At 49.1% G+C, this 18,570-nt stretch overlaps 1 protein-coding gene across 2 annotated transcripts in view; it reads right to left on the bottom strand.

Moving 5' to 3' along the window:
- Positions 1–2,363: 2,363 nt before the first annotated feature.
- B3GNT4 (UDP-GlcNAc:betaGal beta-1,3-N-acetylglucosaminyltransferase 4) overlaps positions 2,364–18,570 on the bottom strand; it is a 46,879-nt gene continuing 30,672 nt past the window's right edge. For both annotated transcript variants that reach the window (XM_030218748.1, XM_030218749.1), the window contains exon 2: positions 2,364–4,030. In XM_030218748.1, coding sequence (XP_030074608.1) covers positions 2,929–4,002 — 1,074 coding nt within the window. In that variant the 5' untranslated portion in view covers positions 4,003–4,030 and the 3' untranslated portion in view covers positions 2,364–2,928. The remainder of the gene's footprint in view (positions 4,031–18,570) is intronic.

Here is an 18,570-nt window from a genome sequence, read left to right as displayed (position 1 = left end):
TGATGCTTTTCTATGTTTCTGGGACTATTAACTTGAGTACCTACTATTGATCTTGGTTTATGTACATGAAAGGCAAACAACCTCCATTGCGTACCACAAACAGCTGTAAAGATTGAGACAGTTAATAGTGCAGCTTCTGACATTTCAGGAGGCTTTATACACACATTCTTTGCAAAGTGTGTAAGGCTTCCCCCACCCAACTACTCTTGCATTCTATACAGATTACGCACCCCAAATGCGCATGTAAACTAGTCAGTTGAGTGCTAAACAGTTATTGTTGTTAAGACTTAATTGGTACTTATATATCTGCTAACATGCTATCTGTAGCACTGCATGCCCAACCCAAAAGGGGAGGGGTCTGGGCAGATCAGGGCTATTCCAAACATTTAGGTGCATTGTTCTAGAACAACACCAGGATTTACACCAAGCTTAAGTCCTGGTGCTCAGAGTTTGACCTAGGATTCTGCCCTAAAATAAAATGAGTGGAGTGGAATAGGTGGATGTGAAGCGTCTGTTCACGCTTTCCAAAAATAGTAGGACTAGGGGGCATGCGATGAAACTACAGTGTAGTAAATTTAAAACAAATCGGAGAAAATATTTCTTCACCCAACGCATAATTAAACTCTGGAATTCGTTGCCGGAGAATGTGGTTAGCTTGGCAGAGTTTAAAAGGGGGTTAGACGGTTTCCTAAAGAACAAGTCCATAAACCACTACTACATGGACTTGGGAAAAATCCACAAGTCCAGGAATAACATGTATAGAATGTTTGTACGTTTGGGAAGCTCACCCGGTGCTTGGCTGCTGTCGTGGACAGGATGCTGGGCTCGATGGACCCTTGGTCTTTTCCCAGTGTGGCATTACTTATGTACTTATGTAAATGCTATTTTGCAAAGGGTGCTTAGCCCAGAGTACCCTCTAGAGAATAGAACTTAGTTAGCACTGCACTGATTTTTCCCAATGCTTAAACAGTGCCATTTATATAATCTATCTCATAATGGTTGAGATAAAAGGCAGCCATGTTCACATACTATACTAGTATATTCTAATGTACTAATAATTGAGCTATGGCTTATACAGACAACACCCTGCTATTAAATATTTCACTGTTCTAGATAGAGTAGGACAGAAGCAAAAAACCTTAATGCAGATGCCCTTTAAAATGAGCATGCAGCAGCACTTTGTACTTAGCTTTTCTATATCCTTAAGAACAGGTCCTGTATACCTGACTTGGGAGCCAATGTTCAGAGCCTAATGCCAGCATTAAAAACAGTTAGCACCAGACTAGCACATACAATATGCACAGGATGTTCAGAGGGCTCTTAATGTGCTCATCAAAGATGGCCACAAATTGAGTATTTCTTCCCAATGCTCAGAAGCAAATGCTGAAAATGCTAGCACAGGGGGTGGTGAAGGTGTTCAGGAGATTTGTCAATTTGGCACATTAAACTGCAGGTTTTATTCTCTTTTGCAAGGGGAAGGAATCCTGTGCAAGTTTTAAGTGCAGTAGTGAGTGTGTGTGTGTCTGAGCAAAACCAAAAGTGACAGCACAAAGTGGCACCTATTGGCTCGTACTTAAATGTGAGTCTTTCAAAAATTTAAGAACAATGTCGATATGTGCTTGCAGTTGTTTTTTTTTGTTTTGTTTTTTGGTTTGGGCATATGCCCAAAAACCACATTTACCACAAAACCTTTTTGCACATGAGCCAGGCATCTTCTTTCCCCCATTTTTAGTTTACTAGCGTAAATTCAGCATGCATATCATGGGCACAGAATTTCGTTGCTTTGCTAGGTTTGTGTTCATCCTGCATTATGGGCTTTTGTGTTATGTACTTTAGCGCCAGCTTTTGACCATCTGTCTCTTGGTTAAAGGAATCAAACTCTGTCTAGATTTAAGCTGCTCATACTTAGATGCTTAATATTTGTTACGTTTGTACCCCGCGCTTTCCCACTCATGGCAGGCTCAATGCGGCTTACATGGGGCAATGGAGGGTTAAGTGACTTGCCCAGAGTCACAAGGAGCTGCCTGTGCCTGAAGTGGGAATCGAACTCAGTTCCTCAGGACCAAAGTCCACCACCCTAACCACTAGGCCACTCCTCCACCTTGCTCATGCTTAAAATCAGTACTAACCCACTAAAAATAGTTTAAACCAGTACTTCTCAAAGCTTGCCAGGGGGACTACCTGTCAGTTAGGTTTTCAAGATGTCTGTAATGATTATGCCTGAGATGGAGGTGGCAGATATGTATAATCATATCCTGAAAACACAACTGGCTGGTGCTTTCTAGGCCCTACTGCTCTAAAGCCATCCCCCTCCCACTCTTCTCTTTAAGAAAGAAAGGATACCCCCCTCCCCCAGTTCCCAATGTCAAGGCTGCAGGGGATAGAGGCTTATCTCCTATTAGCAAGCCCTTTCAGCACTGTTGCTTCAGCTGTGCCTAATGTCAACACAGCAAGTCTGCACATGCTCCTGCTTGCTATGCCCTGCAATTAAAAATCAAGCGTACACATTTGTTGCATTTTTTTATTTAACAGTAAACAATTTCCCCATCTTCTTTTCAAATCAAGCTCTAATGTTTAGGCATAAGTTCAACAGTTTAGAAAATATTTTACCAAAATGTAAAAATCAAAAACACAAGTTGAAACTAGAATCACTGAAAAAATGGTGCTAAAATGCACAAGTTATGAAAAATAGATGACAATCTAACGTACAGAAAACAGAACCTAAGATTACCATTCTGAATACAAATAGAGAATGTTGGCTTTGTGGCATTTCTGCTTTTGTATGCAAATGGATCCATCACAACAGAAAAGGTGACTTTTTATGAACTACACCAATTAGTTCCTGGCCTTGCTTTAGAGTAAATGCTCTCTTCCTGCCCTGTTTCAATATTGTTATACTGGTGGTGGAATAAACACTGGAAGAATGCTTCATTTAGCCAATGATGCTGCACACTTTATGCCATCATCCTTCACCAATGTCCACATGACCCACATCTGAGTGGGCTCTAACTTATGTACCACCATGAGCTCTTTGTACAGACACGGGTCAAAGGCATTAAATGGCTTCTGGATCCCAAAGGTTTTGAAACCAGCATGATTCTCTAGGGTCATATTCATTTTTTCCATACACATTCCAACAAACACATCATCAATTGGAAAAAGTTCAGTCTCTTCGGCAGCGTCTTTCAGACGCTCAACGGTCTTTCTAGACATCAAGTAGCCACCTCCCCCAGCATACAAAGGATAATAATCATTGGTATACATAGATTTGGGAATGAAATACTTCACTTTTGTGTTTCTGATAGGAAGGGCCCTACTGATCACATCGCCAACAAAAAGATTTTCTTCTGGGTTATGCTCATGAAGAAACTCAATTATATTGTGTGTATTAACAAAAACATCATCATCTCCTTTGAGCACAAATTTAGCATGTGAGCAGTCTTCTTTGAACCACCTGAGAAAATGAATTTCTTTTAGAGTCAGGTTAAAAAATGTATCCACAAATTCCCACTGGATGAGGTCACCAAATTCATTACTTTCATAGGCCAGCAGCTGATGGAGAGACTGAACCTGACCCTTGACCTCTGTTTGCCCTAACAAGAAAACAAGTTTTATCTTTTTGCCCCTTGTGGTTTGTTCTTTCCCCCAGGTATTCCTTATTGCTATCCGGCGGTCTATGTTGATAGGTGAGGACTTGATTGCCAAGAGCAAAAATGTGTTACTTTCACATCTCTTGGGCTTCAGCAGAGTTCTGAAGTTTCGGCAGTGCTTGTAGAGCAAGAACACACGGTGCAGTTCAGGGAGGTTGGCAGCTGAACCAGCAAACGTGGCGTTGGGGTGGCATTTGGTTGTATTATCAGGAGCCCAAAACTTCTCTCTCTGATCTGGTGCTTTCATTTCTTTGGAATCCAAGGGCTTGGTGTCTCTTCGTATAAATAAGACCCATGAAAACAGCATAAGTGAGAGAAGATAAAATACCAGCATTACAGTCCGTGGCAACATTTTAAACTGCTTCAGAGTTCTTCAGCCCCTGCATAACAAACAAAAAAGGAGGTTGATTTCTCATCTAGTATTTATTTCATAACTATTCTTAATTACTTTATTTCAGGATAGCTATATATTCCACAATTGATTAAAGTTGGATTATGACCCTTCTAAAGAACACATAGCATACAGTATGTTATGTTAGGGAAAAATACATGTACTACAAAACACAGAAATACATAAATCGATAACCACATTGTTATTTTGCCAGGGCATGGATTGGATGCCACTGCTTAGTGAGTGAGCTAAAGCTAAATAAATCCTAAATCCTGCAACTGTGCTTATCAATCTTTTTTTGACTGCGACTCCATGACTACAGTCAAATAAAATTGTGTGATGCCCACCCCCTGCAATGCAGAATGATTGGGGGGGGGGGGGGGGGAAGTACCTGAAGAATGAGCTGATGGGATGGGAGGACATACGAGAAGTGGAAAGACAGTGATCCAGCCTGAAAGGAGCTATGAAAATGGCTACTGACCTTTATATGTGAGGAGAGTAAATAAAAGCAAGAGACAGAAAACCAATGTGGTTCACCAAACAAGTGCCTGAGAAAATAAAGGAAAAAGAGTTGGCGCTCATGAAATACTGAAAAACTCAAGAGGAGGAACACAGAAAAGAAAACCGAACGAAAGTGAATGAAGCCAAAAGTTTGGCGAAAGCAGAACAACAAAGGCTAGAAATGTAAGCAGGAGAGAGAAGAATTTTTTGAGGTATATTAGTGAAAGGAGGAAGGCTAAAAATTGAATTGTGAGACAAAGATGCTGTGGACCACTATGTGGAGAGTGATGAGGAAAATGCAAATATGTTAAACAAATACTTCTGTGTTCATGGAAGAAAATCTTGGAGAAGGACCATGATCAGCTAGCAAAGGTATATGAGAATAGAATAGATATACCACACTGTTCACAGAAGGAAGTTTTTACGAACAAGGCCATGGGAAAAGATAGGATCCATCCCAGGATACTTACTGAGGAAGCTTAGAGAGGTTCTGGCAGGTCCTCATCCTTAGAGACAGGAGAGGTTCCGCAGATGTGCTCCCTCTTCACAAAAGTACTGACAGAGAAGAAGCTGGAAACTACAGGCCGGTAAGCCTCACTTCAGTTATTGGAAAAGTATTGCTGAAGGAAAGGATAGTGAATGTCTGAAATCCAATGGGTGACAAGATCTGAGGCAACATGGCTTTACCAAAAGTAAATTGTGTCAAAACAAAATGAATTGAATTCTTTGACTGAACGACCAGAGAACTGGATCGAGAACATGCGCTAGATGTAGTCTACTTGGACTTCAGCAAAGCCTTTGACACGGTTACTCATAGGAGGCTCTTGAATAAACTTGACAGACTGAAATTAGGACCCAAAGTGGTGAACTGGATTAGAAACTGGTTGACAGACAGACGCTGAAGGGTGGTGATTAATGAAATTCACCTGGAGGAAGGAATGGTGATTAGTGGAGTGCCTCAAAGATGGTGCTGGGGCAGATTCTGTTCCATATATTTGTGAGCGACATTGCTGAAGGGTTAAAAGGTAAGGTTTGCCTTTTTGTGGATGATACCAAGAGTTGTTAAGAGTGGACACCCCAGAGGAAGTGGAAAACATGAAAAAAGATCTTCAAAAATTAGAATGGTCTGTATTTGGCAGTTAAAATTTAATGCAAAGACATGCAGAATGATGCACTCAGGAAGTAGAAATCCTAGAGAGTCAAATGTCCTAGGAGGTGAGAGGTTGATATGCACAGACAGGGAGAAGAACCTTGGGGTGATCGTGTCCAAGGATCTGAAGGTGACAAAACAGCATGAAAAGGCAGTGGCCATAGCCAGAAGGATGCTAGCCTGCATAGAGAGGAATAACCAGCAGAAGAAAGGAAGTATTGGTGCCCCTATACAAGTCATTGCACCTGGAGTATAGTATTCAGTTTTGGAGGCTGTATCTTACTAAGGATGTAAAGAGACTTAAAAGCGGTCCAGAGGAAGGTGACAAAAATGATACGGAGCTTGTGCCAAAAGACATATAACAAGAGACTGGAAGACCTGAATATGTATACCCTGGAAGAAAGAAGGGGCTGTAATACATGGGATTGAAGGTCAGCTGGGGATGGAATGAGTGGAATGTTTTGGCTGTAATTATGTGTTGATATTCTCTGTTATGGGAAACAGGCTAGTTGTTTAAGGGATGCCAGCACCTTTGGGAAAGGCACCTTCAACCTGTGCAGGTCTGGGGGAGTTATTCTCTGTTATGGTGGTTGTTTAAGGGATGCCAGCACCTCTGGGAAAGGCACCTTCAACCTGTGCAGGTCTGGGGGAGTTATTCTCTGTTATGGTGGTTGTTTAAGGGATGCCAGCACCTCTGGGAAAGGCACCTTCAACCTGTGCAGGTCTGGGGGAGTTATTCTCTGTTATGGTGGTTGTTTAAGGGATGCCAGCACATCTGGGAAAGGCACCTTCAACCTGTGCAAGTCTGGGGGAGTTATTCTCTGTTATGGGAAACAGGCTGGTTGTTTAAGGGATGCCAGCTTGTGCAAGTCTGGGAAAGGCACCTCTGTTTCACACTATAAAAGAGGCTAGAGCACCGGACTTGCTTTAGAAGCTTGCCTGAACGTAAGGGACGCCTGGTTCAGTGATGGTCCCTGCAATCTCTGAGGAAGAGCTAGTGCTTCCCTGGTGGTCTTCCCAGATGCTGACTGAATTGCGGGTGCTGTAAGTATCTTGGTGTATGTGTTCACATATGTATCACCAATAAAAGCGATATACCGCATATTGTGTCTGGTGGCTTTTGTGTTGTCATAAGCACAGCGCCCCCTAGTGTTACAGGGGCAGGTGAGATATGATACAGATGTTTAAAAACTTGAAAAGTATTAATATAGAAACAAATATTTTCCAGAGAAGGGAAAACATGAACTGAGGTTGCGGGGTGGTAGACTTAGGAGTAATATCAGGAAATTCTTTTTCATGGAGAGGTTTGTTTAATGCCTGGAATACCCTCCCGAGGGAGGTGGTACAGACAAAAATGGTGACAGAGTTCAAAAAGGCATGGGATGAACACAGAGGATCTCTAATTAAGGGAAAGGGACTTACATACCACCTTTCTGTTGTTTTTACAACTACATTCAAAGCAGTTTACATATTATATACAGGTACTTATTTGTACCTGGGACAATGGAGGGTTAAGTGACATGCCCAGAGTCACAAGGAGCTGCAGTGGGAATCGAACCCAGTTCCCCAGGATCAGAGTCCACTGCACTAACCACTAGGCTACTCCTCCACAGACAAAAATGGTGAAGGAGTTCAAAAAGGCATGGGATGAACACAGAGGAGGGAAAATTAGGTTCTTACCTTGGTAATTTTCTTTCCTTTAGTCACAGCAGATGAATCCATTAACTGATGGGTTGTGTCTGCCTACCAGCAGGTGGAGATAGAGAACACTGAAAAACCATAGTGCTCTATGGACGGCTAGCTCCATCTGCCTTCAGTATTTGAAACTTCCAAAGCAGAGTGTATCCTCAAAGTAGAATAACATGAACTTTCCTCACAGCAAACGAATGCCCCAGAACAGGAGCAATAACCACACAAGGAAGGGACGATCTCAACCTCCTGTAACAGAACAGAAATCCTGAAGACTGTTTTCCAACTTCTCCCAATGAGGGAACATATCTGCAGGAAAAAACTGAACAAAAAACAGAGTCATACAGGGAGGGATCATGGATTCATCTGCTGTGACTAAAGGAAAGAAAATTACCAAGGTAAGAACCTAATTTTCCCTTCCTTCTCATCAGCAGCAGATGAATCCATTAACTGATGGGATGTACAAAAGCACTCCCTAGTTAGGGCGGGAATATGCCACTCCCCGAGCAAGCACTTGCGCTCCAAACTGTGCATCCCGCTTCACTGCAACATCCAGCCTGTAATGCCGGACGAAGGACAGCTGAGAAGCCCAAGTAACCGCACTACAGATCTCATGAAGAGAGAGTGCTCCTGTTTCGGCCCACGAAGAGGAAATCGCGATCGTGGAATGCGCTTTAAACGCGTCAGGCGGAGACCGCCCTGATAGCAGATACACAGAAAAAATGACTTCTTTGAGCCAAGGAGCTTTAGTGGCCTTAGACGCCGGAGACCCTCTTCGAGGACCTGACAACAAGACAAAAAGGTGATCAGAGGTCCTGAAGTCATTTGCAGATACTGCAAGAGAGCCCTGCGAACATCCAGAAGATGTAACTGCCCAAAAGATTCCAGAAACTCCTCCCTAGAAAAGGAGGGCAAATAAATGGGCTGGTTTAGGTGAAATGCTGAAACCACCTTAGGCAGGAAGGAAGGCACAGTACATACCGTTACTCCGGACTCTGAGAATTGCAGAAAGGGGTCTCGACAGGACAGAGCCTGGAGCTCAGACACACGTCTCGCCGAGGTCATGGCCACCAAAAAGACTGTCTTTAGAGTCACATCCTTCTCTGAAGCTCGCCTCAGCAGCTCGAAGGGCGAACACTGGAGAGCCTTCAACACCAGCCCCAGGTTCCAAGCCGGACACGGCAGCCGCAATGGCGGGTGGAGTCGGAGCGCCCCTCTTAGAAATCAGGCAACATCCGGATGACCGGCCAGGGAAAGGCCAGAGACCTTCCCTCGAAAGCATGTCAATGCTGCCACTTGCACTCGCAGGGAATTGTAGGCCAAGCCTTTTTGTAAGCCATCCTGCAAAAAGTTCAGTATCGGCGCGACTGTAGCCCGCGTGAGTGTGATTGCCTTTGAAACACACCACGCCTCAAACTGGCACCAGATCCGAGCATAAGCAACGGAAGTGGACCGCTTGTGGGCCTGCAAGAGAGTGGAGATGACTGTCTCTCAATTGCGCCCTCTCAAGAGCCATGCCGTAAGACCAAAGCGGCAGGGATCCTCCATGGAGGCCGGTCCCTGCATCAACAGGTTCGGTACCAGAGGCAAAGGAAGAGGGGCCTCCACCAGCATCCTCCGGAGGTCTGCGTACCACGACCGTCTGGGCCAATCCGGGGCAATGAGAATCACCACTCCTTGATGTAGCTGAATTCGCAGGAGGATTCGCCCTATCAAGGGCCAAGGAAGGAACACATACAGGAGACAAAGCATCCAACCCCGCCGAGTGAGGATCTCTCTGTCTGCTGAAAAAGCACGGGACTTTGGCATTTGCGCTTGACGCCATTAGATCCACTACGGGCGTTCCCCATTTGGCACAGATCTGAAGAAACACTTCGTCTGCCAGTTCCCACTCTGCTGGGTCGATTTGATGTCTGCTTAGAAAATCAGCTTGCATGTTGCTCTGACCTGCTATATGCGCTGCAGAAAGAAGCTGCAGGTGTAGCTCGGCCCAGTGGCAAATCTGAGCGGCCTCCACGGCCAGTGCTCTGCACTGAGTGCCGCCCTGTCAATTTATGTAGGCCACAGCAGTCGTGTTGTCCGACAGAACTCTGACAGCCGGCCCCTCTAGAGTCTTGTGAAAGGCCAGAAGAGCCTGGAATATCGCTCTCAGTTCCAAGCGATTGATGGACCACCCCGATTCCGCAGGTGTCCACAGACCCTGGACATAGCTTGCCTTGCAATGTGCTCCCCAGCCGCCAGGCTGGCATCGGTTATCACCAGGCACCAAGAGGGAAGCGCCAGCGGCATTCCTCGCCGCAGCATGCTGTCGGAGAGCCACCACTCCATACTGAGCCGGGCCGCAGGGAGCCACGTTAGTCTGCATTGATAATCCTGGGACATTGGAGACCATCGTTGAAGCAGGGCAATCTGCAGAGGTCTCAAGTGTGCTCTCGCCCATGGCACTACCTCCAAAGTGGCCGTCATCAACCCCAGCAGCTGGACAAAGTCCCAAGCTCGCGGGCGAGGCATCCGCAGGAGCAGACGGACCTGATTCTGAAGCTTGCACCGCCTTTGGTCGGGTAGAAATACAAACCCCAAGGCCATGTTGAACCAGACCCCCAAATATTCGAGAGAGGGTATATTGGGTATATTGACGACCCAGCCTAGAGACTGCAGTACAGAGATCACCCTGGCTGTGGCCAGACGACTTTTGTCTGCCGAATCTGCTCTGATGAGCCAGTCGTCGAGGTACGGGTGAACTCTGATACCCTCTCGCCTGAGAAAGGCAGCTACTACCACCATTACCTTGGAAAAGGTGCGAGGAGCTGTGGTGAGGCCAAAAGGCAAGGCCCGAAACTGGAAATGTTTTCCCAACACCACAAACCGTAGACACCATTGATGCGGGGGCCAAATAGGAATGTGCAAGTAGGCCTCTTTTAGGTCCAGAGACGTGAGATATTCTCCTGGCTGTACCGCCGCAATGACGGAGCGCAGGGTTTCCATGTGAAAATGTCGCACTCTTAGTGCCTCGTTGACTGACCTTAAGTCGAGGATCGGTCAGAAAGACCCGCTTTTTCGAGGCACCACAAAGTAATGGAGTAGCGACCGCAGCCGCGTTCAGCAGGAGGCACAGGGATCACCGCTCCCAGGTGCAACAAGACTTGTAAGGTCTCCTCTACCACCGCCTGTTTGATGGCAGTACCGCATCGGGACTCCACAAACACTTCTCTCACCGGGGCGCTGAATTCCAAATCGGTAACTTTCTCTATCAGATCCAGGACCCACTGATCGGAGGTAATCTTGGTCCATTCCTCGAGAAAGAGGGAAAGGTGTCCTCATACTGCAGGAATCAAGGAATGGACCGGCGCCCTGTTATTGAGGGGGCCACCCCTGAACTCCAGGCCTTGAACCGGCCGCTGCGGAACGCTTGTCCGAGCGACAGGAGTTCCTCTGCTGAAAACGGGCACGTTGAGAAACCCCAGCAGAGCGCCCCGGGCGATACCTGTGAGTTTCACGGAAGCGAGGTCTGGGAGGGCCACACAGAACCCTTGGAAGAAGGCCTCGGCCTATCCTCGGGTAACCGCTGGGGCTTAGGGTCCCCCAGGTCTTTCACAATCTTCTCCAGCTCCTCTCCAAATAACAGGTGGCCCCGCAAGGGAAGCTTCACCAGCCTGTGCTTAGAGGCCATGTCAGCCGCCCAATGCCGTAGCCATAGAAGGCGGCGTGCTGCAACCGCCACAGACATCTGTTTAGATCAAAGAGGGCGTCAGCCAAAAATGACAGGGCCGACTCCATCCGCGGTGCAACCTCAGCGAGGGACTCCGCACCATCCACGGGCTGCTCCACTGCCTGTTGTAACCAATAAAGGCAGGCCCGGGCAGCATAGTAACTGCAAATAGATGCCCTTAAGGCGAGGCCCGAGATTTCAAAAGACCGTTTCAACGCGGATTCAAGCCACTGGTCCTGCATGTCTTTCAGGGCAACCCCTCCCTCTACGGGGAGGGTGGTCCTCTTAGTCACTGCCGTGACCAAAGCATCCACTTTAGGCATCCCCAAAGGGGCCAAGTGCTCCTTACTTAGAGGGTAAAGCTGACCCATAGCCCTGGCCACTTTTCAAAGGCCCTTCGGGTTCAGACCATTGAGCTGAAATAAGCTCTTGGATGGAGTCATGCACAGGAAAGGCTCGAGCAGGCTTCTTAGTACTCACCATCCTCGGATTACCAGAGGAGGCCTCGCCCTTGGCAGGATCATCAACTGAGAGGGCCTGCAAGGCGTCAGAAATGAGCGCTGGCAGCTCACTGTGGTGGAAAATCCTCACCGCATTGGGATCATCCAGATCCAGTGGCAAACCGGCACCTTCCTCTGGCTCTTCAGACCATGAGGCCCTGCCAGAACCCTCAGAATCCATACCACCTGACCACGGGGGGGGGGGGGGGGGGGGGGGGAGAAGGGAAGTGCGCCACTCTCCGACGGGGAATTTACCCGTCTATGTTTTGCGTCCTTCCAACGCTCGGGGGAATCAGCCAGCCCCAGGCCATCAACACCCGGGGGGAAACCAGGCAGCAGCGCAGTGTCAGACACCTGTGGCAGAGCTCTTTTCAGCATGAAAGCTTTATGCGTTAACAGCACAAACTCTGGGGAGAAAAAGCTTTATGCATCAAAAGCACAAACTCTGGGGAGAAAAACTCACCCTGACCCTCCGTCTCCGCATCAGGAGAAACGGGAACAGGAGCTCCTCTGGTAGCCTCTAACTGAGGCGTCCCCCTGCACTCAGACTCCTCCGCAACAGCGAGGGTCGAGACATGCGGCGCTTCCAAAATGGCGCCCGCTGCCAGCTCCATTGAGCGGGAAGAATCATCACTCGCCATGCTCATACCAGCTCTAGCGTCTAAAGAGCACATCTTACAGAGCCCCGCTGCTGATCTACGTTTACCACAACGGGAGCAGCGTTTAACTGCTTCAGCAGCCATCGTCCGACCGGACGGAATTATATAAGTAAAATGGTGGCTTCGCTCCAAAACTTACCCCGATCAGAACAGCGTCCGCGGGACCTCCCCGGAGGAGCTGGGCACCACTCTCACCTCAAAAGACCGAGTCAAACGAGCTCCAGTCACGCTGCACGTGGAAAATAGCCTCAGAATAGCTACGCAGAACCAATGTGTACTCTTTTTTTTTTTTTTTAATGCTGGAGGAAAGTTGGAGGCAGGCAGCAACAGAGGTACTCCAGTAGGCAGGGGGATGGGTAAGGCAGGGAAAGGGCAAACCTATATTGCCTTCAAAGTGGGCACCACCAGCCACAACACCCCAGCTTCAACTGGCAAAGCACAGGAGCCACCCCAGGCAGAATTTTTCCAGGAGCTGATCAAGCTACGTCCACACCTGCTGGGAGATAGAGAAATACTGAAGGCAGATGGAGCTAGCCGTCCATAGAGCACTATGGTTTTTCAGTGTTCTCTATCTCCACCTGCTGGTAGGCGGACACAACCCATCAGTTAATGGATTCATCTGCTGCTGATGACAAGGAATCTCTAATTAGAAAATGGATGATTAAAACTTAAATGGCTGCATGTGTGTGGATGTGTCGAGTGACATTTAGATCTAACATCTGTGTCCCTTATATGGCAATCTGTTTTAGGATGGGCTGGAAAGGGTGTCAATGGTAACTTTACCACAGGACGGATTGATAATGATAATTTTTGGCTACATATCTACGCCAATAACTGGTCAACACAACCTAACTCAGATCTCTTCCTTACTATAATTTGCTCAATCAACGTTCGAAAGTGTCTCACTGGGATCGTAACCTCTCCTGACGTCACTGGCCTGCACTAGAATCCTGCTTGCCTGACATCAGGAGAGGTTACGATCCCAGTGAGGAAGGCGGGAAGCGCGCAATGACGAGAGGGCAGAGACGTTGTACTACAGTCAGGAACCGCTTCACATCTTGAACGGCACTGACAGCTGGACGGCTCCAGCATACAAGAGTGGCAGCCGCTTCAGCCCTTTGAAAACAATGCCAGCTGAACGACAGTACAAAAATAAGAAGAGGACACAGACAGCTGAGAGGTGAATGGTGGAGGAAAACGGCGGCCAACAACAGCGGGAGACACTTCAGCTCAGTACGGCACCGGTGAAAAACACTGTCAGCTGAACGACAGCGCCAAAACAGAAGAGGACACGGACAGCTGAACACCGGCCAACAACAGCGGGAGGTGCTTCAGCTCAGTACGGCACCAGCAAAACCAGGTAACCCACAAAAACAACAACAACAAAATCTCTGGAGGCTGGGATGGGGACAGAGGAAGGATAAAAATGAAAACCACATTGATGGGGAGTTAGGGGAACAGTAGTGATTGATTGGGAGGATGGAGATAGGGACAGAGGAAAAGGAAAACGATGATGCACTGATGATGAGGAACAAGATGGGAAAAAGGGGGAATTGATGTGGAAGGGAGTGCCCACACAATGTCTCACACACACACAGCATGTGTCTCAAACAGGCAAACAATGTGTCACACACACACTACACACACACACACACACACACACACACACACACACACACACACACACACACACACACACACACACACACAGAGCATGTGGCCAAAAAAGGTACACCACAGAAAGCAAAATCACACACACTCTCAATGGAGGCTGGGATGGGGACAGAGGAAGGAAAGAATGGAAAACCGGATTGGGAGGATGGAGATGGGGACTTGGACATTGGGTGAACAGGGTGAGCAGGTAGTGGATGATCCACTAAGTGCCCAAACACTGTGTCTCTCTCTCACACACACACACTCTGTGCCTCTCTCTCTCTCTCTCACACAGGCAAACAAGGTAAAATTATGTATAATCATACCTGATAATTTTCTTTCCATTAATCATAGCTGATCAATCCATAGACTGGTGGGTTGTGTCCATCTACCAGCAGGTGGAGATAGAGAGCAAACTTTTGCCTCCCTATATGTGGTCATGTGCTGCCGGAAACTCCTCAGTATGTCGATATCAAAGCTCCATCTGCAGGACTCAGCACTTAGAGAATTACACCCACAAAGGGACACTCTGCCCAGCTCACCACCGCCGAAACGGGGGAGGGGAATTAACCCAGCTCATCCCCACACAAGTGGGGGAGGGGAATTAACCCAGCTCATCCCCACACAAGTGGGGGAGGGGAATCCGTCCAGCTCATCCCCGTGGAGCGGGGGAGGGACACCACACCCGCAGATGCGGGGGGATCTGGCTTATCCTGCAACCGCAACCGCGGGAGGAGCTGACTGACCCTAGCACCGCCGAAGCGGGAGGGGTACAAAACTGCCCTACAACCGCACGAAGCGGGAGGGAGTGCCGGCAGAATTTATGTCTCAATCCAGCCCCGTAAAACGGAGGGGAGAGGAATGCAGCAGCTCACTGTAACACAAACTCGTCTCAACTCTTGAAGAATCCAAGTGAAAAAAAAAAAAACTTGAACCCGAAGTCCTCCTGAAGTAACTGAAGACTAAACTTGAACCTGAAATGCAACCAGAATAGAAACCATACAGATATCTGGGCGGGGCTATGGATTGATCAGCTATGATTAATGGAAAGAAAATTATCAGGTATGATTATACATAATTTTACCTTCCATATCATCAAGCTGATCAATCCATAGACTGGTGGGATGTACCGAAGCAGTACTCACCCAGGGCGGGACATAGAAATCCCTGAACTCAACACTGAAGCTCCACACCGGGCCTCCGCCCGTGCCGCCACAGTCAAGCGGTAATGCTTGGAGAATGTATGGGCCGATGCCCAAGTTGCCGCCTTGCATATCTCTTCCAAGGAGACGGACCCGGCCTCTGCCATCGAGGCCGCCTGAGCTCCAGTGGAGTGAGCCTTCAGCTGGATAGGCGGCACCTTCCCCGCGGTCACATAAGCCGCGGCAATGACTTCCTTGACCCATCTTGCCACTGGAGGCTTAGCAGCATGCAGACCCTTACTAGGACCTGCCAACAGGACAAACAAATGATCCGATTTCCGGAAATCATTGGTCACTTCCAAGTATCTGATGATGACTCGTCTCACATCCAGATATCTAAGAGCAGAGTACTCCTCTGGGTAGTCCTCCCTACGAAAGGAAGGGAGACAGAGCTGCTGATTCACATGGAAGCGAGAAACAATCTTGGGCAGGAAGGAAGGCACTGTGCGAATAGTCACTCCTGCCTCAGTGAACTGCAGAAAAGACTCTCGACATGAGAGTGCCTGGAGCTCGGAAACTCTTCTGGCTGAAGTGATAGCCACCAAAAAGACTGCTTTCAACGTCAGGTCTTTCAGAAATGCCCTCAACAAGGGTTCGAAAGGCGGCTTCTGTAATGCACTGAGCACCAGGTTAAAATTCCACGCAGGCACCATTGAGTGCAGAGGAGGGCGCAGGTGCTTACCTCCCTTGAGAAAACGCACCACATCTGGCTACGAAGCCAGGGAAGCACCCTTCAGGCGGCCCCTGAAGCAAGCCAGGGCCGCTACCTGGACTTAAAGGGAACTGAGCGACAGGCCTTTCTCCAGACCTTCTTGCAGGAATGCCAACACTGGAGAAATTGGAGCAGTGAATGAAGAAAACGAGCCTGCTTCGCCACGCTGCAAAGGTACGCCAAACCCTGGCGTAAGCAGTAAAAGTAGAGCGCTTCCTCGCTCTCAGCATAGTGGCGATGACCTTGTCTGAGAAGTCCTTCTTCCTCAGACGCTGCCGCTCAATAGCCAGGCTGTAAGCCCAAACGGGGACGGATCCTCCATCACCACGGGACCCTGATGTAACAGACCCTGCTCCACTGGCAGCCCCACCAGGATTATCCGGCCCGGATGCTTTGCCAATCGGTCTAGCACCCTGCCCAACATGGGCCAGGGCGGGAACACATAGAGAAGCTCTTGTGTTGGCCACTGTTAGAGGAGAGCATCTACTCCCAGAGATCGAGGGTCCCGTCCTCTGCTGAAAAAGCGCAGCACTTGGCAACTGGCCGAAGACGCCAATAGATCTAGGCTCGGCTGGCCCCAGCGCTTCGTGATATCCAAGAACGCCTGAGCCGATAACTGCCACTCTCCGGGATCCAAGGTATGGCGACTGAGAAGTCCGCCTTGACATTCATGACTCCGGCAATGTGGGCTTCTGACAGCTGCTCTAGGCTCGCTACCGCCCACTGGCATAGATTCATGGCTGCCTTGGCTAGAGGGGCGCTCTTGGTACCTCCCTGGCGGTTGACATAGACCACAGCCGTGGCATTGTCCAACAGGGCCCGTACTGGCTTCAACGCCAGTACCGGGATGAACTCCAAAAACGCCAACCGAATGGCTCTGAGTTCCAGGAGGTTGATAGACCACTTTGCCTCTGCAGGAGACCAGAGCCCTTGCGCTGTCCTTCCCAAGAAGTGGGCTCCCCAGCCCGACAAAGAGGCGTCCGTCGTGACGACAATCCACTCCGGGGTCACCAGAGGCATTCCTGCAGACAACTTGTCTGTCTGCGTCCACCAGCTCAGCGCCTTGCGCACTGCTGGGTCCAAGGGAAGGCGCACAGCATAATCCTCCGACATCGGAGTCCAGCGCAGCAGCAGAGATTGTCGAAGTGGTCTCATAGGAGCCCTGGCCCAGGGCACTACATCCATCGTGGCCGACATAGAGCCCAACAGCTGCACATAGTCCCAAGTCCGAATAGGAGAGGCTACTAGGAACTAGTCCACCTGAGCCTGAGCTTGACAATTCAATTGTCTGGCAGGAACACTCTGCCCACTTGGGTGTCGAATCGAACTCCCAGATGCTCCAGGGACTGAGTCGGGCGCAGCTGGCTTTTCTCCCAGTTGATGATCCACCTCAGGGAGCTCGAAGAGCAACCACCCGGTTCACAGCTTTGCCGCACTCTGCATAAGAGGGGCTTGGATCAACCAGTCGTCCAGATAAGAATGGACTTGAACTCCTTCCTTCCACAGGAAGGCCGCGATGACCACCATTACTTTGGAGAAGGTCCGCGGAGCAGTAGCCAACCCGAACGGGAGGGCTCTGAACTGGAAGTGTCGGCCAGTACTGCAAAACGCAAAAAGCGTTGAGGAGGCCAGATGGGAATATGCAAATACGCGTCCGTGAAGTCCAAGGATGCCAGGAACTCTCCTGCCTTCACTGCCGCTATAACAGAGCGGAGGGTCTCCATGCGAAAGTGCCGAACTTTCAAGGCCCAATGGACCCCTTGAGGTCGAGGATAGGCCGTACAGAACCTCCTTTCTTTGGAATCACAAAGAAAAAGGAGTAACGTCCCTTGCCAGGCTGATTCTCTGGCACCGGAACGACCGCCCCCAGGCGGAACAGATTGTCCAAGGTCTGCTGCACTGCCACAGCTTTGACCGGAGACTTGCAGGGAGAGAGTACAAACCCGTCTTTTAAGGGTCGGCAGAACTCTAGCTTGTAGCCGTCTCTGATGACTTCCAGCACTCAAGCGTCTGAAGTTATTGTGGTCCACTCGCCCATAAACGAGGACAGCCGTCCTCCAATCTGCACTGAGGCGTGGACCAAGGCCCCGTCATTGGGTACGAGACCCTGGGGGAGGACCGGAGGGAGCACCTCCGGGACGGCGGTCTCTGCGAAAGGAATGCTGCTTGGGGGAGAAGTTCCTCTTGAAGGAAGAGAGGGCAGAGGAGCCCGACCTGCCCGGGCGGTACCGACGGGCTTCCTGAGCCCGTCCTCTGGAGGTGCCAGGGCGAGTACTAGCCCGAGCCCTGACCTCTGGTAACTTCTTGCCCTTAGACGTGCCGAGATCGGTCACGATTTTGTCCAACTCGACCCCAAAGAGCAGCTTGCCTTTAAAAGGCAATCTAGCCAGGCGGGATTTAGAGGCATGGTCAGCAGACCAATGTTTCAGCCAAAGCCACCGCCGCGCAGAGATTGTCTGAGCCATGCCTTTAGCTGAGGCTCTCAAGACATCATACAGCAATTCTGCCAAATAGGCTAAGCCCGATTCCAGGGCCGGCCAAACAGCCCTCAAGGAATGATCCGAGGGGGAAGCCCGCTGCACCATAGTCAGGCACGCCCTGGCCACATAGGAGCCGCAAACTGAGGCCTGCAAACTTAAAGCAGCCGCCTCAAAGGACGACCTTAAGGCCGCCTCCAATCCTCTGTCTTGGGCGTCCTTTAGGGCCGTGCCACCTTCCACTGGTAACGCCGTTTTCTTAGTCACCGCAGTGATT

This window comes from Microcaecilia unicolor, chromosome 11, assembly GCF_901765095.1.
Source record: "Microcaecilia unicolor chromosome 11, aMicUni1.1, whole genome shotgun sequence".
Lineage (NCBI taxonomy): Eukaryota > Metazoa > Chordata > Amphibia > Gymnophiona > Siphonopidae > Microcaecilia > Microcaecilia unicolor.
This window is presented reverse-complemented; position numbering and strand designations above follow the sequence as displayed.